Source organism: Sebastes umbrosus, chromosome 2 (genome assembly GCF_015220745.1).
Source record: "Sebastes umbrosus isolate fSebUmb1 chromosome 2, fSebUmb1.pri, whole genome shotgun sequence".
Lineage (NCBI taxonomy): Eukaryota > Metazoa > Chordata > Actinopteri > Perciformes > Sebastidae > Sebastes > Sebastes umbrosus.
In genome coordinates this window covers 34,701,854-34,724,821 of record NC_051270.1, presented here as the reverse complement: position 1 = coordinate 34,724,821, position 22,968 = coordinate 34,701,854, and the positions used below count along the sequence as shown (strand labels likewise).

The 22,968-nt window shown below is 39.4% G+C and overlaps 1 protein-coding gene across 27 annotated transcripts in view; it reads right to left on the bottom strand.

The window, feature by feature from the left end:
- Positions 1-397: 397 nt before the first annotated feature.
- madd (MAP-kinase activating death domain) overlaps positions 398-22,968 on the bottom strand; it is a 73,486-nt gene continuing 50,915 nt past the window's right edge. For 5 of the 27 annotated variants that reach the window (XM_037755454.1, XM_037755515.1, XM_037755487.1 and 2 more), the window contains 17 exons: positions 22,736-22,786; positions 19,944-20,047; positions 19,534-19,617; positions 17,701-17,859; positions 16,283-16,403; positions 14,632-14,694; positions 12,405-12,525; positions 12,176-12,281; positions 11,943-12,053; positions 11,732-11,839; positions 11,414-11,578; positions 11,246-11,318; positions 10,013-10,119; positions 7,875-7,883; positions 7,251-7,320; positions 4,693-4,739; positions 398-3,732 (listed from right to left, as the gene is read on the bottom strand). In XM_037755454.1, coding sequence (XP_037611382.1) covers positions 3,619-3,732; positions 4,693-4,739; positions 7,251-7,320; positions 7,875-7,883; positions 10,013-10,119; positions 11,246-11,318; positions 11,414-11,578; positions 11,732-11,839; positions 11,943-12,053; positions 12,176-12,281; positions 12,405-12,525; positions 14,632-14,694; positions 16,283-16,403; positions 17,701-17,859; positions 19,534-19,617; positions 19,944-20,047; positions 22,736-22,786 — 1,613 coding nt within the window. In that variant the 3' untranslated portion in view covers positions 398-3,618. The remainder of the gene's footprint in view (positions 3,733-4,692; positions 4,740-7,250; positions 7,321-7,874; positions 7,884-10,012; positions 10,120-11,245; positions 11,319-11,413; positions 11,579-11,731; positions 11,840-11,942; positions 12,054-12,175; positions 12,282-12,404; positions 12,526-14,631; positions 14,695-16,282; positions 16,404-17,700; positions 17,860-19,533; positions 19,618-19,943; positions 20,048-22,735; positions 22,787-22,968) is intronic. The other 22 variants (XM_037755473.1, XM_037755497.1, XM_037755626.1 and 19 more) reach the window with 12 other exon arrangements.

Here is a 22,968-nt window from a genome sequence, read left to right as displayed (position 1 = left end):
AAGTTCCGCTCAAAACGGCACGCTGCGCAGTGCTGCGTTGCTCGCAGCCAGTTAGGAATTCCAAAAGAAAACAATGCGTGGAATATGGCTGCATGCATCCCTGTACATCAGACCTCTGTCTACATACCCTCTAGATTGTTTTGTGAACCCCAACCTTAAAGTTGAAACTGCACCTATGACTATAGTATGAAAAATAAACTCAGTATAGTACGTCATATAAAAGTCATAGCATACCACGAAAAAGTCATAAAAAAGCCATAGTATAGTGATTACCTTTAATGGTTGTGTCTGTGTTCAATATGGATTCAAACTATTCAGTAAAATGAAGAAAAAAATGTAAATGTTCATTTCACCTCATTTTTCTTTCTTCATAAAAGGACGATGAACTACGCTGAGCTTTATTTGCGATAACTTTATTATATTGCCAAAGCTGTACATATTCTATAAATACTTTTTTTTCAAGTACTGGAATACTTACACCTGGCATCTCATTTCATTTATTCCCTCTTGTTACAGAAGCTGGCTAGTACAATGACAGAGATGAGTTGTAATACTCCAGTTTAAAAAAAAACGTCCTTTTTAACTTAAGCAGAAAGAGCTTTTGTCCCATTTCCAAACCAATTTCAGAGATGCTTCATATCGAGTTCTGTCTAATTTATATATTATTTATATATAATATATTTGTTAGTGGAACAGCATCCTCTCAATATCCCACTGATTATTTTCCTTTGCACAGTTAAATCACTAAAAATACAACCATGTCAGAATCAAAAAAACACCTTGCAGTGATATAGCTGTACCGTTATATTGCTGATCTGGAGAAACTGTTCACCACATGGACGCACGAGCACACACAAACCCACACGCACACACACTCACTGTGAAAGTTAACGGGCCAGCGATAAGACCAGATTCAACTGTTCTTTACTATCACGGAACAGAAACAACATTAAGACTCGATCTCCTCTGGGAGCAGATGACCACGGCTGTTTCAACACATCTGAAAGAGAAATCACAGGATGGAAAACTGCTGCTGGTCTGTTTGGAGGATTTTAGACTTTTGGCACAACCCAGTCTGAGATGTAAAAACAGTGTGTTTTTCCTTGGCTGCTTATGAGGTTCACGCCAAAACCTGACCAAACCGGCGCCGGTGTTGTACCATATTCTGTGACCAAGAGCTAATCATTCAATCCTTTATTTTTTTTTCAAGCAAAAATTCACTGGTTTCAGCTTCTAAAATGTGAATTTTCTATGACAGTTAATTGAATAACTTTATTTATTTTGTACTGTTTGTCACACAAAACAAAGCTTAGACTTACCATCAGTATTTTTAACCATTTCCTGACCGACGATTAATCGATAATGTCGATAGTTGCATGGATGTTGTCACTTTCTACAAATGGTTACTTGTAATAATTATTTTAATTAATTTCCAGGTACAACAGGGTCCCATTTTCTGACGGCCTGTGTTAGATAGGCTTGCCGCGGTAGTTTGTGTATACGGTGTTCAGGCACACACCGATTATATTATTTGCCCACAGCCCCCACCGTCATTTTGCTTTTTATTCTAGAAATAAAACCCATTTAGTTCATCTTCACGTATCATCGCCGTGTTACCAATACGTAGTTGAACGACGGATATACAATCTGAAAGTGTGCATATAATTATGCTGCGTTCTATTTACCCCGGAAATCGGAAGTCGGAGCAGGGACACACACCCGAGTTGATCGCGTTCCAGTACAAGTTGGAAAACTTAATGGGGTTTGCTCCCACCAGGTTAGCCGTTGTTTAGCAATACCAGTTGATAACAACGCATTACGTCAATATTTTGCGTAAACACCGTAGCAAGATGTCCACAGATAGAAGTTGGACAGTACTGTGTGTACGACTGATTTAACGAGACACGAATAAGACAGAAGTGCAAATGAACAGTATATTACTATAGCTTAACGGCGGCCATCTTGTATTTTGAGTCGGGGTTGGTGATGTTCGTCCCACTTTCCAAGTTGGAAATCCTACTTAAAGGGCTGTTACAATTGAAAGTTTCAACGGGGAACTCGGAAATTCCGATTTCTCAGTTTAAATGGAACGCAGCATTATTCTAAAGTTTCTTCCGCTGCTAGCCTTGTTGTCAAGTCACAAACCCGTTTTAAAGACTGACTCACAATAATAACGACATGCACGCAACAGCGACCCCCCTTCTTTGGTCACACATTACACACTGTGGTGTAACACTGGTTTGAGCCAGGTGGGTTTGGTTTCCACTGCATTTCAATTCAGCAAACAAGCGACGACTTGAATCGAAAAATAAAGTGTACCAACAAAATTGTAAAAGGATTGTAAAAGGTACTTTACCATATCTGACGTTTACTACAGCATCTCCACCACCTGCTGCTGTTGTTAAAAAAAGCGCCTTGTGACATCACTAATTGGGGGTGTGGCCTAAGTCCAAAATGCTCCAAAGTTTGCACCATAGAGAGCAACGCAGCAGCAGTTTCTTTGCCATGTGATTTGTTGATTTACCTAAAAAAGACAAACTTAAACACAGTCAAACTGAAGTCATCATATTCACTTCAATCAATATGTACTATAGAAGAAAAAGAAAAGTTCTTTCTTACATTCTTCACCCTGTGAAAGCCAGTTAACTAAAAAAAAACATGGCTCTGGCAATGGCTAACTACTTATTAAGTATTGCACATCTAGCAACTCAACAATTTGTAACATTTTTTTCCAGAGAAATGTACAGTCAATATATGTATATATTAAATAAATACTATATATAGAAATATATATAATATTTATTTTTTTCATCCTCATAGTAACATGCAATTGATAACAGCAGAACACAGACGAGAAGTTTTACAGTAGAACTAGAACAGTAATTCAGCCTGGCGGGCCGATCTAGGGCAACACATCTGAGAACACTCACATTATTTTGGGGGTTCAAACACTTTTAAGAAGCGTTTACATGCTGCGGTGCTCTGGTGCAGTATACAGTAGCATTTTCAGTATGGGACATCCTGCACAACAAGAGGGTCTCCGGATGTTATACCTGTTTAAACTTGGACAGACTGGAACTTTACAGTAACCACATATCACAGAATACCTCACACAGTCAAATGGAGACGGGTAGGAGGCGGGGGGGGGGGGGGGGGGGCTACTCTGTAGTGAATGTCAAGGCTGTGCACGGGACCTGCATGCACTCTGTGCCTCGGGGCGATCCCTCACATCTCCTATCGGTAAAAATAGTTGGGTCTTGGCAGCAGGAACAATAGAAGACTTTCACACTGAGGAGAAGAGCTCGAGGGGCAGTCACTTCTCCCGAGTTAAGGAGCAGGCAAAACATTTAGCTAGTTTGTATGATCAACGGGACGACAGCGACGAGGGGTCGGAAGTATTTACACAACATCACAGACTAAACACGTCTACACGACAGGGTCTAAAAAGGGTCTTAGGCCTGTATATACAAGAGGAGGGAGCAGGAATTGTGTGCTTAGAATAAAGTTAGGGATTGTCAGAAGTCTGTGGTTTTAGAGCTGAGATGCCATTTCGAGTAGAGAGGCACTCTGAGGGGTGGGGGAGGGAGCGTGGGGGGGGGGCAGGGCGCGGGGCGTAGACTAGCTAAGAAGGGGTCTCGGTGACAGAAGCTTGGGTTTTCCTTCCGCCTCCTTCCCCTTCACTGCCGCCACGTAGGAGAAAAGGCAGAGGACCGAGTAACAGATCTGATGTGCCTGCAGAAGGAAAAAATAACCATGAGGAGCATAAGTGAGGTTACATTTGTGTTTAGTTAAAAATAACACAAGGAATAAAGATAGACAAGAGGCCCACCTCAGTCTAAATACTGTGGGAATATTGACTGTTGTGTACTTAAAGGTATGTATTAAAGATACCCTGTGGATTTTTTTTGTGGATTCTGGCACCGAAACAAACACAAACGCAGGGAGACGTCATTCAATAAAGCACTACATTGGAAAATCAAATACATAACAAGATTTCAGTCTTATTAGATTACTTTTTACCCTGAAATGGTTCGATTCTGCAGTTTACCTTGTGACCGTAAAGACAGAGGATAAAATGTCCCTGTAGGTGCGTTTCCAGCCACCTGTTTTTACGCACATTTTCAATTTGAGCATTAAAAAAACCTGGGTGGATGCACTGAAAATTGTAATATCGCAAAACAGTTTTTATGCTTGGCTGAGGTAGAAAAGTTGGTCTATCTATTAAAGCAAAATGCAACGACGGACTTAGCAAATTAATCAAGAAGTACGTCCACTGAAGAGACGAAAACATGAGATCTGTGTGGAGCGATGCGGATTCTATAGAGGTGCAGGATTGAGTCCTAAAACCCGGAAACGAGTTAGCATTTTAGTGCTTCCGGTTGCCTCGTCTCTAAGTCAATGTTTTTTTTTTTTTGAATGAGTCAAATTGCTGCAGTCTTAGTGATTAAGTTTACACATTATAATTATAAGTAAGTGTTGAGCGATTCTACTGAGAGTATAACTTCAGTTTTTACACAAAAATTCATGTTAGTGTTCCCAGGGGGGAAACTGAATCAGAGTGCACCTCCACAGCAGTCATGTTTACAGATACAAATGTCACATTTTGTGAGGCACATATCTGCTGTGGACACCTTGTGAGTGGAACTCTACATGCACTGGTAAATAGTACTGACAGAAGAAGTGAGTACTCACCATGGGTGTCTTGTACTTGTGGATCACCACTTCTTTAGTTTCAGGAACTAAGCCGGTGCAAGAGACAAAACAAAGAATTCAAAGGCAGCAGGAACCTTAATGAGCTCATGCTTGAGAGCTTTGGGGGGGGTCACAGGGGTGGACTTTCAACAAGGCGTAACATGGGATGTGGGCCAAGAAGAGTCCACCACAACAGTCAGGAGTACATCGAACATTAGACAGAGGGTGACGAGGGCAAGGGTGGCTTGTCGACAGTTGTTAAATCCTGGTTGTTGATTTAGGATCCATCGAAGGCCTATGTCTAGTGTATTAAACTGTTTATATGGGAAGGCAAAGCATTAAATTTGAACTTGAGACTTGTTGGTGAGACGTTCATGGCCCACAAAATGGACAAATGAAAACACAAATGTCTTGTAACGAGAGACTACAAAGATTGTAAAGTTTCAAATGTGAAAAACACCCCGATGAACTGAAAGTCAAAAGACATCACAGGAAAGCAGCTACAAGAGGCCAAAATCCTTTGACCCAGGACCATGTCACTGACTGCCCACAGGACAGATTGACTTTTCATTAGTAACTGTGAACCCATAGCAGAGATGAGGAGGCTGAGATCTGGACAGATGAAGGGGCTGGGAAATACAACAGTGCCACCAAAGATCTCCACTTGCTGAGATTCAGAGGCAGACTATCAAGAGAATGAGAGATGGAGTCTGGGGGTGATCTCCGAAATGAAAAGCAAGTGATGAAGGAAGCAGAGGAAAACTCATAATACAGAAAAAGAAAAAAATCAGTGAAAAGGATCGAGTGAGGAAATATTCAGCACAGAGTTTAGTTTGAGTAAGAAAGGAGAAAGGTGACAACACTTTACCTGCTGGAGAATGAAGGTTTTCATAGTGGCAAAGATGAGGGCAACATTACAAAAGCAGCACAGAGACACGACAGTAACCCAGCCTGGCGCTCAACTTCAACTTCTCGTATTGAAAGTCATCTTTTTTGACTTGTTCCTAGAAATATAAACAGTGCACTAACCCTTTAAACTCCTGCTCACTACAGTCGGAAACATAGAAGCAGCCTGAACTACTAAACAAATCCTCTTTGCCCTCTTCCATTGTTGTATTGCCTTTGTGAAATGGGCCCTTAGTCAATGTAGTAACACCAAGAAAATGTTTATTTTATAGTGAATAAGGGTTTTTTTCACTGGCAATTTAAGATAAATCAGGTGGTTTTCTGAGTCACAACAAAGGAGTTTAAGAGGTAAAACTACTATTTAATCTTTGCATAAGTTCAATTAGTGATTTTTATTTTCCAGGAAACTCAACAGCAAATCATTGTACAGCTAGGTGAAATATTTCAAATTTGCATAAAGTGTAACTGTCAATGAAGAGTGTTGCTATTGTGTGTGGTACTTGCTAATAATTTTAGGCTAAATGTTTTACTTTTTTGCGCAGGAAAAGAAATATAATCTATTTATTATGTGAATGTATCTATCAAATTATTTTTCCTAATTGAAAAGTTTTAATGGCTTTTTCTTATTTTCTAATGATATTGCATCTTCTCTGTTTGTATATATCTCATTGTTGTTGTTTTGTTTTCCTTTGCTTTGTTTTGTAATTGACTCAATGTCATTGTAAATGAGGGTCACCCCTCAATGACGTTAGTCCATCTCTCAATAATTTCTGACTCTGCCCCGAGCCCACTGGTTCCTACTGAAGATGGAAATCTTAAAAAAAAAAAAAAACTGGTCACAAATATATAGCTTCATATTTTAAAAAGGCTTAAGAATTTCCTGAAACAGCTGGGCACTGTAGTTTTAAGCAAATATTACTCGAACAGGAGTACATTTGTTGGGGCATATTTTCATTTGGTGCTCTGCTGAGTATTTAAAGGAGCAGGACAGTGCATGTTAGACTGACTCAAAATAAACTACAGTATGTGTTTATTGATGCGTTTTTGGACAACAATGGAGCTCTATGGCACAGCGGAATAAGATATATTTTAATGGGATTTGTCAACAATATAACAAATAAAGAATATCAGCAAACTTAACCCTTGATATTTATGTTTCTTTTTTAGTTATCAGGTTATTTGCTTACATTAGAAGCATAAGAAACTCATTGTTTTCTCTAAAATCAAATTCTGTTACACAATTTCAACTATACCATTAAAAGGGTTGCTTTATATTACTGTAATTCATGATACATTAAGTTATGCATCATGCATAAGAACTTCTTATGATGGAAGATTTTAATTTTAGTTTCTATTAGTGCCTATTTGTTGTAAAATCTAAAAATGTGGAAAAGGCAGCTAGACTTTCCATCCTTATTTCAGTTTTAAACTGCACAGACTTGTTATTTCTCCGTCCCTCTTCATCAGCTACATCCTCTGAAGCATTCATCACTCACTTAATCACCTACAGACTTCAGTGTCTCGGTGTCCCTCGAGGTGAGCGAGTATCCAATTTAGTGAAACCCTTATTAGCTTTCGTCAATACATTTGCCATGAAGCTGAGTTACTGCCGTGCCGAGTACAGGCCTAGAATCAATAGATGGTGTAATTACCAAATTCCTCCAGGACAAAGACTCCCTTCACTGTATTGCACTTTTTAATGTGACTCAGCTCTATGAAAACCTAAAAACAAACAAAAAACAAACAAAACAAGACAGAACATTATTAACTCAACAACACTGGATGAAAAGTAAACACTTCATATTTAACAAAAGTAACCATGTTAAACTTGTTTTGTTCAGTATGAAAGGTCAAAATAAAACAACTAGACATGGAGTGCAAGCTTTTAACAGCTAACGAAAGAGAAAGAAAAGCACACTATGAGAAGTTTCCATGATCAAACGCATACATGGGCGACGGTTAAATGAGGAGAAATGCATTTAGTCTGCTCAAAGCTCAAAACTAATTCAACATGACTTGTTTCATCAATGAAGTGTAGTTATTATTTGGATGTAAACAGCAAAAGGTAGTTCAAAAAAACATTTATTTTTATGCTCAGAGATGCAGTATGGCCCATATGATGCATACATGGAAGTTCCATATAAAAATGTAGACAAGGACACAAAATTAGATTTGCCATACAGCTAGAACAGTAAAAAGAAAAAGATAGAAGAAAACAAAAAAGGAACCCAATAAGATGTAACTGCTAATAAGCAAACACAGCAGAGGTTGTGTACCTTCCGCTCCTTGCAGGGGGAGAGAGCATGGGAGAGAAATGGTTTGGATTATTATCGGACAGAAGAGCACAAACACTCGATGGCACTCCGAGAGGGCGCTAACCACTGGGGAGCCTCGTACGGATTCAAATCAAGAGTCTAGCTAAGAAGTTACCAGAGCCAATGTGAATAAAAAAAAACCTGTCACAAGAGGAATCAACCCCCAAAAACTAGGGGGAAAAAAGAGGACTAGAGGTTTGACTAGGGTATTGAGAGCTGGATTCACCTTTGTTTTCCTGGACTTTAAACATCTCAGTCCCCCAGAGCCCTCCATGCCTCCTCCTCCAGCAACAAGGGCTGGCACCAACACCACTTGCTCACACAGCAGCACAGATAAATGAGGGCAGTCACTGATGGACAGTAAATCCTGCTACGATGTTCGGATGTCACCTCCGACACCATCTCACTGCAGAGCTGCCGACCCAGTGCTCACTCACTATACTGCTGAATTTAATCTTTTAAAAAGAAAAATGGCAACCAGTGCTGAATAAAGCTCCTGCTGAGGGTTTGATAAAACTGATTTACTCAAAAACCATGAAACTATCTCACAACTCTAGCAAAGTCGCTAATGAAAATCATTTATTTGAGAAATGCGGTGCTCTACATTGAGCATCGTTGATGCCTTAGGTTGACTGTATTGAGCTTTTACTGTATGATAAATGAAACATCTTGTCCAAGCCTGGCACAAAAATTCAACTTGAGCCCGAAGAGCCTGAGGTAGAAAAAGTAGAAGCAGCAAGGAAAAGCAGTAATCATTACAGTGTCTAAGCTAATGGGTCGGTTCACCCCAAAAAAAATGATAGAAACACATTATATCTGGCCGAGCAGGTTTTTCAATAGAGATTAATGTCATCATGTGGACTTGCCACCGCAGTAATGGCAGTGCCGCTTGACGGCGGAACACAGACAACACAGTCACCACATTCGTCTATAGTACAAGTGCTTAAAATAAGCAATTTAACTTCAGTTGGAACTATGTGTTTGATAGAAAGTAGTTCCTATGAAACCTCTCCGCAGTGAGGTCTGTGGGTTATCCACAGTTATCAGGACATTGTTGCTGCTGAATACTTGAGATGAAACTTTTAGTTGTGAGCACAACACATGAGATTCCATTCACCACCATTGTATTGGGTTGGAGGCAGAAAACTCGAAGAGAAATATCTCAAGCTCAAATCCCACCAAAACTGTCTGCATGGATAGATACCACTAGAGGTGAAGTAAGAAGATGTCTTATTTTCTTGAAATTTGGGTGAACTGACCCTTAAAATTACTTATCTTTGCTCTTTGGTAACACTTTTCTGTTTTATTGTTTTTTTTTAGATGCTCAATATATGTATGAAGTATCCGTTAGCTGCAGTGGGTCCCTGATCTTTCAGCATGGTCTCTTCTTCAGACTATTCAACTACAGTACATTGTTCAATCACAGCTACACACTCTAACAAACCTGAAGAAACATACGAACCCCAACTACGACTACCTGCGCAGGCGTGAAGACAACACATGACGATGTTCAAGGGTCCAAACTTAAATGTGAAAGTTGCTATTAAACAGCCAATTATTAATGAAAAGTCTTTGCTCAAGGTCATCCGTCTTACCACCACTGATGCACAACACACACACACACACACACACACACACACATACATTAACACTTCATCTCCTCCCACACAGTAAATGAACAATGAGGTTTGAGCACCACGGATGTCAAAAAGAAACTCGTGTGGAAGGATGTGTTAATATTGTTTAGGGAAACGCATGCATACGAACACACACAAACAAAAACAAACACAAACTGAAAAAAGCAAATCCAAAAAAGCAAAAGCACAAACAGGAATTCTTCCTCTAAGGGAAAACATCAGGTACGAGTTAATGCCAATCAAACACGTTGTCAGTCATCGCTAACATTTTGACTACGATTGATTTTTAATGACAATAGAGGAAGACGTCACAAGATGAAAGGAAATGAGGCAAACAGGAGTGAAGAGCAAAAAGGTGGACAGAAGGACGGGATGAACTCTTAACCATCATGAGTGATTTTCATTTTCATGCCCTCGTGTGAGATGAGAAGCAGTTTCTCTGCTGTGGTACGGGCCTCTTACCTGGCTGTGCATGAATTTAAGGTTGATTCCTTCCAGTGTGACCTGCAGCAGTCCACCTTCACCAGTTTTCATGTCCTGGACAGGAAACTCTCCGCCCAGCTCCGGACCTGAGGGAAACAACACCTGAGTTTAGAACTAGAACGAATAACAAATTTCATCCCCAAAAAAACTAAAATCCCAGCAGGCTGACTGAAAAACAACATTACACACTGCTGGGATGTGGGGCACGAATGTTTTTGCTTGTCCTAGATATGGAGTTTTATTTTAATGTCTTAAAAAGACTCCAAAATACTACAATATAAAATGACAACCTTATGACGCTGTATGAGGGTCATTGTAGGTAAAAAAAATAAATTATGAAAAATGTATGAAGCCAGGGAGGGGGCTAATATTCAGAGGAAAAACTCTGATTAAAGTCGTAAATTTATGACCAAAAAAAACTTAGATTTTCTGAGATTAAAGTGGTAAATTTAAGAGAAAAAACACAAATTTATAAGGAAAAAAGACTGATATTCTCTGAGATTAAATGGTAAATTCACAAGAAAAAAACTGGCAAATCTACAACAAAAAAACGTGGAATATTCTTTGAGATTATAGTCATAAGGTCATTTGTGACAACCTCATTACACCAGACGAAACTGCTTGCAAAGTGACGCAATGTGGTTCCTTGACAAAAAAAATATCACTATTTTTCAGATTTTTTTCTCGTAAATTCGTAGTTTTTTTCTCTCTGAAAATCAACCCCCTCCACAGGCTCCGTAATTAGTCGTAAAACAAACTATTTCGAAAAGGAAATCCCAACTCTGCAGCCACTGAACAAGTAGGTGTGATGGTGTTCTTCCCAAACTGTTTATTACACTATGTTTGGGTCGGTATGCAACTTTTTTTTGGTTCACCACACCCTGTGAACAAATTATTTACGTGAAATTGCACTCAAATTGAGTCTACGTCTTTATTAAAGTTATTTTTGTAATAATATTGCATTGCTTGACCATTTGATGTTTCCATTTTTCAAAATACATGACTGATCTTTTGACAATAATTTCTGCCTTTTTACCTGCTGTGCCAAAAATATATTTAACTGTGACCCCGAAAGATACGTGTACTGTTGAACTCCTACTCAACAATAAAGTCAATCACAAGCTAGTTATACGCCCAGTTACACCTAAGAAAAGACTAGTTATTACAAATGATAAAAAGGAGGATGATGGCTGTTTTTGAATCATTCCATACCTGGTTTAATGCTTTGCTGCCTTGCTGCAGCTCTTTCCATACTGTCTTTAACACAGTAGTAGAGTTCACGACACTAGAATGCAAAGAGGAAAGTTATTTGAATTTTTAACCAAAGTTCAGCTGATGTGAATAAAAGTACAGGATGCAGCAATAGATGCCGTTTCTGACCTTTTTGGTATAGAACTTGTTGAGCTGCGTCTCTTGGCCGTTGCGTCTCCAGAGACACAGCACCTTGGTCTTGGGGCAGTAAGTCATGTTGATGAGCTTCTCGTACCACCAGCGCTCGTAAACTGTGCCTATGTTGCTGCGCAGGACTATGCAGTCATCGCAAACCTGAAACGGTGATGAGTAAAGTTATATATTAGTAAAATAAGCAACAACATGCTCTCTCCAAGCAGCATTAAGCTAAGCTACAGATATTTTGAGATAACTTTCACCAAAACGTATACTACTTCCAGTTGTCATATTAGTACAGACTTTGCACACCTCCATGAAAAAGATGTCTCCTGTGGTATCAGTGCCAGCATGGACAACAAATGTTTGCTTTTTGATGTGACGGCTTCCACTGGGTCTGATGGACAGCTCACGGCCGTTCTACAAAAAATATATATATATAAATATAGATATATGGTTCAGTACAAATAATTAGTGTTAGGGGACGAATGTAAGTTGAATTAAAAAAAGGACAGATATTCACCATGTTGGTCAGTTTGTCCAGTATCTCATTGATCTCTTGGCTGTATGTGAGGCCAATGTGGGACTTCCCCATCAAACGCCGCACTTTCTTCTTGATGTCATTTTTGTTCAACTAAACAAACAAATACATTAAAAAGTTGAGATATCTGGAGGTAAAAAAAATTTCAAATTTGGCACAGATCAATAAACAATAAACACCGTGCAAAGATTAAAATGACAAACAAGCCTCCGTACTTTCAGCATGAGCATGAATGCAATCATATTGTGCAGCAGGGTGGCCAGAAGTCTGTCTTCATCATCTTCCAGACGCTTGCGGTCATGATCTCCTAGTGACAAGTATCTGTGTTGACAAACAAAACACAGAAAAGCAAGAATTAATAGTCCAAGGGGCCAAGTTTCATGAATTATAATAACAAAGTTATCTGTGAAAATAAAATCGAATAAAACGTGAGCCATGTTGAACCTTTCGATCATCTCCTGAGGTCCCTGGTCCATGCCCATGCCCTCGCGCTCCAACATCACAGCATCCAAGTAGGCGTCCTCCCAGAACTGCAGCTGGTCCCACAGAGTGGAGCGCTCCTTGCCTGAATACATGAAGACAGTACACATGGAGCTCCTAAAATGTGCACAGCTTGACATATGATGCAGCCAAAAGCATACGCTCTTTGATACCAGCCAATTTAAATACATTTCTATTTTTTGAGTGCAAGGCCTCACTCTCTCTGTACGTAAGTTATTTCAAAGATAACATTTTATCATTTTCATTCATTTTCCTGTAGCTCTGCTTTCAGAAAATGAAAAAAAACAGCTCACATATCTTAGTCATGCATGAAAACAACAGTAAGAGTCAAGTAGACCAATTACAGTTACACATATATATGCTTGTTGTAGCACAACACTGTACAGCAGGAAGTTTGTGATGATGCTCACAGCTGTCAGGTCTAATAAATCCTTTACTTGAATTGTTTTGATAGCAGCTATCCACCACTGCATGTATAGAGGTGTCTGATGCCTTCAAGTGCTGCTCTTTTTTAACCTTATGGTACGTGTCCACGGGGGCGTTTATCACAAGGGATCGCCTCGCTTCACAGCATTGGACGCTTGATGAGCTGCCACTAGACACAAGGCACTAGGCACCTGATTGGACGAACGCTTTCCCTCGTGGGGATGCTGCTTAAAGCTTTCAAACCGGAACCAACCTGGCGGCTCGTTTGGAAACTTTCTTCTCTAATATCACGACAACAGTTCACCGAAATGTGTTTCTGAAAAAACCTTATGTGAGAATTAAGCCATGCAGTTGCTGAATCTATTTATTTTAGACCCCCTGACTTTGCATAAAGTTGCCTATACCTCTAATTTATGAAAATGAGGAGCGGCCAACGTAACGCCCCATCTCCCGAATCGTGCCGCTACGCTACCAGAATGCATTGCACGGCTGCTTACATACATAGACATTGAATGGGAAGCGCGGAAAGGACGGAGCCTGTGAACATGTACCATTACTGGTATTACAAGTCGAGTTGTGTACCGACGGGGTGCCGAAGTTCGGTACCCGATAGTGCATGTGAGTGAGAGAGTATGAGCCGTGCGTGTCCGCGGCTGAGAAAGTCACAGTGAGTGTTGAGCTGAAAGCGGTCACCAGTGTGGTTAACGTTACACTTTTCAAAGCGTGACGCAGACAACACTTGGTGCAATTTTGAATATAAAGCTGGCCAGGTCAACCAACACGTCTCACATGTGCTTCCTCCCAGACAGACACCACAGCTGATGTGTGTCAGACTATGCCCTGGTGACAGCCTGACAGGCAGGAGGTTGTAGGAACGGGTTTTGGGAAGGGAGAGGAGGGAGGGGTTTTATTTTGTGTGGTGTGTAAAATGTTCTAAATAACTAACAAACTGTTCTAGATAACAATGTTGAAATTGAGAAGTTAGGACTTATTTTTAAAAACTGAAATTACATTTTGTTATTGCAGAGAGAGTACAGTACCAAAAAGGGTACCGGTACTGAATTCCAAATACCGGTATGGGGTCAAATTTGAACGGTACTCAACTAATCACAAGTTATTATGGACGGAGGTCTTCTATTTTAATTTGGAAATAAAGTTGTAAATAGCCACTAAATTATTGAAAATGTAAAACAAAAAAATAAATAACCTAAAGGGTAAAGTAAGAGGGAAAAATATTTCACTTAAAATATCAGTCACCAGCTGCATTTTTCCCACCCACATCACATTGCAGTACCTCATTGGAAATGGTGTCTCGTTTGAGTGCGCTCAACTCATAATTACATTTCTGACAGCACTTGAAGGCAACATGCACTCATTGAATAAGCAACCAAGCAAACCCATGACAAGTTAAGCTATTAAGTCAACGTGAAAGTAAAAGAAAATGGGTGAAAACGTAGGTGAGCAGAAATTTAAACAAATGTGAAAAGTTAGAGTGGAAGTTTAGGAACTCCCTGTGAGGTAAAATTGCAACCAAATTCTTCAGGACAGATTATATTTTCCACTTCTGTCTCATGCTAAGAAACACAGATGTGCAGCTCACCAACGGACAGGAAAAACCCACATCACATCACATCACATCAAAGATTAAAAACAGAAATAGTCCCAGTGAACAATGGATACGCCCCCTCCCACACACACAAACACACACATAGGAAAAAGGGCAAAGGCAAGAGATTAGCCCTACTTAGAGAAAAGGTTTCCATGGCAGCATCCTCTAGTTGATCCCAAACGGAGCTCTTATCGCGGCCTGGAAGAATTTCCCAGGAGGAGCAGCAGGAGGGAAGAGAAGCAGCGAGAGCAGGAGGGGGTTAGGCAAAGAGGTGAGTAGGTTTAATGGCAAAAACAAGCGCAGAGCGAGCCGAAAACCACATCAGAGGAACAGAAACAAGGACAAACAAAGACATACTACGTTCATTTACTCACTTACTTACTTATAGCCGATATATACTCTTATACAGGATGTCAAGTTGATGAGGAATAATCTTGTTACTGTGATTTGTGGTGATGAGGCTGTATGTTTAGGATTGTGTTTAAATTGACATTAAGTCATTATTGTTTTTACATATTTAAAGACTATAGTTTAACTTGAGTCAAATAATTCAATTAAAAACATACAATTAATAGATTTGCAGCAGATGCAGTCATGACGAGGGCTTTACAGGTTTCTATAGAGGTTTTCGAATGAAGCTTCGAATGTGTCGTCATATTAAAAAGAAACTTGAACAAAATCCTCAATTTGAAGTGATTCATCGAATTAAATGAGTTAGTTATTTTGTATTAAATCAACTTTCTTTAACAAGTATAACTTGTCAGTGCATGAAAATGTTATTTTTGAAAGGCTAAACTCCAACAAATATGGATCTAATATTTATTAATATTTTGTTAAATAAAAACATGTGAATTTTGGAGACGATTACATCTATCTTTTTTCAATAAATTTTGACTTTTGGACTCCAACGCCCTGGAGTTATTGGAAATATTTGGATCACACAAATCTGAAACAGTCCTACTAGTAGTAAAGTAGTAAACCTAATTGTTTATTAATACAAATAATATTAATGCAGCCTAATCTTTATCTGCAACTTTGCAGAAATACCGGCTTTAAACACAATGAATAGACATGCAAAAAAAAGCTGCACGGCATTCGAATGTTGATTTAGAAACTGAATGTCAACGTTATGAATGAAGCGTCGAACTATCCGGTACAGCCCTCGTCATGACTTACTAAAATGCTTTTTTTCTGTTTTTCTTCCAGTTACTTTATGTTAATTCCGTTTTCACACACACATGCCCCATAAATTACATATTTTTAAATTGATTTTGCCAAACCTCTCAGACTGCAGTGAATACGACTTCCCTCTTCACTCAGTAGTGTTAATTCATCACAATGTAAAATTGGAAAATCACATTATGTAACATCAGAACATCAGGGTATAACCTCTCACCTTTATAAATGTTCAGTTTACTGTTTCATAACAAACATTTAACATTACACTATTTCTAGGTAACCACATGTCTGACTTCTGCTTTCTTCTCTCAAAAATAACTCTTTCTCGTGTTAGTGAAAGTTCACTGTGGGTACATTACTAGACAAACCAATGCAAGAGCTTGCACAAGTTGGAGTGAGTGAAAGGTAACAGAAATTTAAACATCTAGAAACACGTTCAGGTTGATATTTTCTTTGACAAACAACAATAATTATGTTAGTAAAGCAAATCAGTGCTTTTAAGAACACAGGAGGGAAACGTTTCCTTGAAACATCAGAATAAATGTCAGCTGTTTGACTTCTGTTTGAACTATAAGAGGGAGTATCTAAAGTAGAGAGTAGAACTTACCCAGCAGGCCTTCACAAAGGTAAATCCTCATACTGATGTCCTCCATGGGCTGCGCTGGCGGCCCCTTTGCCATAGCAAGTACATTTTCTTTTGCAATTGGTTTCAGAGTGTGGGTCTTTCCCTGTGGAAGCAGGACAAGATCATCATGTTTGTGAACTTACAGCTAGTACAATGGCCAAAAATACAATACAATACAATAGTTTAATGTAGTTTGAGTTTCGATCATCTGTTTTTGCTCTCTCTTGATCATGCGAACTACAGATTATCCAGGTTGAATACTGTTATCCTCTTAGGTGTCTGAGAAGCAGTACCATACAGTTGTCTACATAGAAGGACTGGAGAACTGATGCTAATGGGATAGTTTGGGTGTTTTGAGGTGGGGTTGTATGAGGTACTTATCCATAGTCAGTGTATTACCTACAGTAGATGGCATGGAGAAACAGACAGGAATATCAGCACGGGAGCAAAGCAATGTACTGCTAGTCAGTTAGTTTGTGTTATTATGCAACTTTGGTTAGTTCGGCTACACCAGAGTCACACAATAACACAAACAAACGGATCGATTGAGGCGGCGGTAGACGAGCAACTCCCATCTTCTGCAAAGTAAAATTACTGTTTTTTTCCCCATGGAATCCGGTTGCTTTGGCGAGAGCATAGATAATGGCTTCAGCTCCCCGTTGGAAACACAGACTGTGTAGCTGTCTCACAGCAAGGTAAACCGGCTAAAATATTCTAAATATAGGGTACACTTAAACTGATATTGATTTTTTTAGGTGGGCCTTTCTTTTAGGTGGCTAAAATATGTTTTTTCTGCCGGAACCGTCCACAGCAGTACATCGCTTTGGTTCCGTGCGGTAACTCCTGTCTGCTTCTCCAAGCTGGGGGCATGCCGACCGTCGTCTGCTGTAGGTAATACACTCACTACGGATAAGTACCTCATACAACCCCACTTCAAAACATCCAAACTCCTGCCCAACATGATGGTCTTAGGTGAGGTAGAAGAAAGTTGAAGTGGGTGGGATATTCCACACGTCCAGAGCCGAGGTTCACTCAGAATGTAAACAAATGTTGCTCAATCAAAATACTCTCACCAATTAACCCGCATTTGAGCTTCAACACACCACAAACTTTCAATTGAAAGCAGTTGCAGGATTGCTTCGTTCTTGGCAAAAGAAAATTACAGAAACAATTTTCCAGGACATTAAACTCCTTCTCTCATTTTCAGGTGTTTTTAAGTAGTGAAAAACTAGTCGGCAATCTTCCAGTTTTTGTAGTATACATGGGAACCCTGAAATCCCATCAACTCCAGGCACCTTCTCTGGAGCTTTTTAAGTTCAAATGGAGTGCGTTTGTAATTAAATTGTCTATTATCCAAAGTAAGAACTGTATAATCTACTTATAGTGAGCTTTATACTTACGAACAAGGTGCTGGTGGCTGGATTGGTTTCAATCTCGCTGTCAGAAAGAGTCCCTCTGGACTGAGTTAAATGAGCGGCCATTCTCCCTCCGAGGCCTTCTCCCGCTGTGCTGCTCAGGTCACTGTCAGCTCCAAGAGTCTCTCCAGAGCTGTTGCTTATCTAAAAATAAAACGCCAGGTGTAAGAACAATACATAAGCAATGTTTCAGGTGCAGAAGGTTTTGGTGTGAGTAAATCATTTATATACAGTACAGAGAGTAATCTCTATGAGCTTGATCCAGCCCTTCATTGAATTTATATGATTTTTGCACCATTTGACACGAAAACTCCATGTTTTTAATGGTTGCACTATTCCATCATATCATTTTTTTCCAGAATTCTCATTGTCTTTGAGAGATGATGAGGGTATTTCAGTTCATACTGTGCCTTCATAAAGCTGCAATAGTCTGAATTAAAACTGTTAAAATTGACTGGTTGTAAAAAAAGAAAAGAAGAGAGGCAGCATTAGTCAGCATTTAAACATCTATGGGCTTTTGTTTATGTTGCTCTCTTTACCTAGTTAAAAATAACTGGTTTTATTTTGTACTGTTTTTATTGTATTGAAGTCATATTGTAATTTCTGCATTCTAGGTTGATTTTGAGAGAAGGTGACAGTATTTCAGTTCATACTGTGCCTTGATTAAGATACAATAGTCTGAATTAAAACTTTTCAAATTGACTGGTTGTTAAAAAAAAAAAGAAAAAGAAAAAAAGCAGCATTATTCAGCATTTAAACATATGTGGGCTTTTATTTCTTATATTTCTTATATTTATGAATGGTAGATCTTGGCCTATAATTGGACATGAGAACTGATCTTGTCTTGGAAAAAGGTTGGTGACAACTGGTCTAGATGAACTTTACCTGATGAAGGTCTGAGAACCGAAACATCATCAATAAAGTGAGTGAAAGTGATGGACAGTGTGAAGGATTCTTTGTTTTCTTACACAATTCATTACAATCCAGCCTGACAACTTTGTTATCTTTGAACATTTTATATAACTTTGTTATCTTTGAACATTTTAGGGGCTCCACTAGATCGACTAGAACAATGTTTGGCTGCACACCATGAGTTTGTAATGACTGGCCCTGGCTGGCCAGTAAAGTTTAAGGGGTTAAAGCAATATGCTGATATATACAATAATCCATAACCTACTATTAATCAACTGATTCACAGTTTGTAAAAGGAAAATAAAAAAAGACTTAAAGTTACAGTGGGTAGGATTTGTTGGCATCTAGTGGTGTGGTTGCAGACTGCATCCAACTGAGTACCCCTCCGCTTACTCCTCCCTTTCCAAGACTGTGGTAACCGCTGAGTGCCAAAACCGTGGTAATGCTGCTTGCCCCACTCAGAGGCCACCCTTACCATAATAACACAACTTTAAGAGCATCGTAAATCAGACGGCGGCTGGCAGAGAACTACGGTGGCCTTAGGAAAGGTAAAAACGCTCAAGGCTCTCTCTGGAGCCAGTGTTTGGTTTGGTTTGGTTTGGTTTGGTTTGTCTGATCTGGGCTACTGTAAATACATGGCGGAGCAACATGGTGGACTCCGTGAAGAGGAGCCGCTCCCTATTTAGATATGAAGGGCTCATTCTAAGCTAATGAAAACACAATAATTCTTAGTTTCAGGTGATTATACACTAATGAAAATGTAATATTATATTCCATTTCTGCTAATAGATCCCCTAAAATATTGTCCATGGTTCCTTTTAAATGGTTTGGACCAAAAATGTCATCCTGGAATCTACACACAAGATGGGAACAAAGTGCATAATATCTGAGTTGGCCGTGCCCTACCACTGTGCTGGCTTCTGAGTCCTGGCTGGTGCTTCTGGTCAGGATCGGTGGCTCCGAGCTCGTTACAGACTCTGTGTCGCTCTTCTGTAAACCCAAAGGAAAAAAAAATAAAGAGGAATAAATAAATTCAGGGGTACACTTCAGTAAACAGTAAAAATGTGCTGCACATCATTAGCAGTTCATAGACCGCACAACAGGCCCTTGGTGAAGGCCGAGAGGCACGTTAAAAGTGTAGCCATATAAACACTGACGCTGAAGATCAGTCTCAGGCCGGTCTCTCGGTTGTGCAGCCTGCAGCTCTTAAGAGTGTTTGACTGTGACATTGTTTTTGTTTTAGCATCACAAACTGATGAATCACATCCAGCTATTTACCAAAGGTTTTGCATACATACATATAATTCTCTACAAACCTGAGATCCAGAGGTGACACCGAGGCCACTATCAGCACTGATCTGTGATTTCTTCTCCTCAGCATCAGTCACCTGGGGGCGCTGCTGCTTTGCTCCATCAGACCCTGAAGGACAGACCATGATTATCAGCATGTTTTTATGAGTAGGACTACATCATCTTACTGAGAGTCGCCTCACTCAAAGCCACCACAGCACAGCGACATTGACGCTACGTCCATCTAAAAGTGCCAAAGCCTCTATGTAAACACTACATTACACTTGAGACACAGCAAAGCAAACAGTATAACACTATCTTATTCATGTTTGTGAAATGATTTCGATAGCAAAGACTCTCTTAAGCTGCCTCTAGCTAAAAAAACTGACTACAATACATCTAATCTAAAGAGGTAAGAAAACGTGTTTCATTAAAATGTTTTCACATCTTTCTTTATACAATACTGGTGCTTAATGGAGTAGTAACAGATAAAGGTTTTAAAGATCAGGCAGAGAAGTTACAAGCAGAGGGTGCCATACCACTGGGAAAAAAGTTACAAATGAAAACAAAACTGCAAGAGCGCGACATTAATTCTCAAGTCACTGCTGCAAATGTGGCCCAAGTTACAACAAAAACAACAGACAGACACAGGCAGTTAGGCATGCAGACAAACTGGTGGACGGTAAAGGAGACATTTTCTGTTTCAAGTGTGATTTGTACTTCGTTATTTATCCCCTCAGTAGATTCAAACATGGTGACAAGTAGATCCTGACCACTTCCTTATTTTTGGGTTTTTTTTGTGACTTAACTTTTGCGAACCATTTCAAAAAAAGCTTTCAACTGTGGAATATTGGCTGCAAATACACAATTTACAGCAAGTCACTTGAAACTGGAAAAAATACAGTTAAAAAGTGCAGGAAAGGGCAGCACATATTCATTTCTGCTCATCTTGAAGCATGGTGTCATGGAAAAGAAACACAGTGGAAAACAAAATTACATATTGCTTGAGCTTAAAGGCAGAATGAGTAGGATTTTCCTTAAAAAAACAACAACAACAACAACAACGTATGGACTCATACAAATATAATCATCACCTACGACCCTACTAGAAAAGTGTGTGGCGGTGTCTTGATCTGTGTTCGGGATGTTTCGGGCGTCAACCTCTATAAAAAAAAAGCAGTGACCGACCAGGTGCCAGATGGTGACAAGCAGAGGTCTGTTTGATATGGAGAAAATCACAATATATTTTACCAAATTCTTCGATATTGCGACAATATTGTAGGGTTGACTATTGGTGCATTTACAAAATGTTTACACCATGAGATTTTTGATAGATAATCATCATGATGACCCTGACACACCAAGCGGACGGTCTGATCGTTCCAATACACGGATATTTTCAAAACGAAATTGGCAATCTGGAATGACGAATACAGACTACCGCGACCTGCTGGTGTGGAGATTTTTTTTCCTCACTCGCAGGCGGAGAACCTACGTAGTAGTTGGCCGTTGACTGTAGTCTTTGTGGTGTGTTGGAGAGCAACTTTTTGGCCAAAACAACGGCGATGTGAGGCGACGCAACGGTCTTTCATTGCTGCTAGTTCCCTGATGTCGGGTTGGTGGGCCTTAAGGCAAATAATAGAACAGCTAAAACAATCTGGTAAGTTCAGAAAATTACATCACTTTACTGTGATGCAGCCTTTAAAACCAGGAGAAGACAACACTTATGCCATATTACGATATTATGATATCAAAAATTTAAGACAATATCTAGTCTCATATCACAATATTGATATATTGTGCTCATCCTGAAGCACACATTCAAGAGGAAGCTAAGAAAATGGCGGGAAGAAAATGGCGGGAAAAAAATGGCGCGAAAAAAAAAAGAAGCAGAGGTTTAGGTTGACTTTCATCCAGTGGCGTGCACTGTAACCCGAGTTGAGCCGGGGCGGAGGGGCCAACTTTGAATGGCAACTGACAAACCTACTCATTGTGCCTTTAAGCCAGTGACTATAGCATATAATTCCCAGATTTTTTTTATGTCAAGGACCCTAAAATCCACATCAGTAATCATTTGATTTTATATTAAATGTATAGAATTAAATAATGTGCCTGCCTAAACAGTTGGCAGTGAGAAAAAACTTCATTCCCACACGTGTTGGTTCTACAGTATGTTCTGCATCCCACCTTGTGAGTTACATCTATTAGGTTAACAAGGCTGAGGCCATTACATATTGTATTATAGTAAAACTAACACATATTGTAGTAATGCCTTCTGGAAGATAAACTGCCATGCACAAGGGAAAAAACATACCAAGACCAAGCTGCCATCTCAGGTCTTGATTAAACACAACATGAAATATATTTTTGAATCTAAAACAAGGGCTTTATTTCTCACAGCGCTATATCTGTGAGAAATTGTAAGACCCCTTGTTGTCATATAAAGCAAATGTGATACCACTAAAAGGTTACCAAATATACTGCATATAGGAAATCCAGTGTCAAAACTAGAACTTCTGTAGCTCCACTTTGAAAAATGTATTCTCTTTCTCAGCTGAAATCACCCCGATCCACATCTCATTTGTAGTAAAAATTGAATCCAATCTTGATCTTATAATCTCACATCGAGACTCTTTGGCTTATATTTTGTTCCGTTATCCATTCAGAAATTCTTATTACGAGCACCCCTCTTTGTTTATTCATTTATAAAGACACTGGTGAGTTTGAAAAGGTGGAGAGAAGGGGGGTGGAAAAAGGTCAACAGCTGAACACCCCAATCCTTTTTATTCTTTTTTTTCGTGTGTGAAAAGTCTCTTACTCTGTGGTTTTTCCATAGCTTTTTGCTTATCCTGGTGCTTGCTCCACAATTCTACCCAAGATGCATTGCAAGCAAGGAGAGAAAGACAGAGAGAGAGTCAGAGAGCTGGTTGAAAAGGCATGTATGGTGGATGAGCATTAAAATCAAAACAAAAACAAATTAAGCATTGAGAAACTGTCATTGTTGAATGAAGGTGTTTTGTAATGTTTGCATGTAGCTGTGCTTTGGACAAA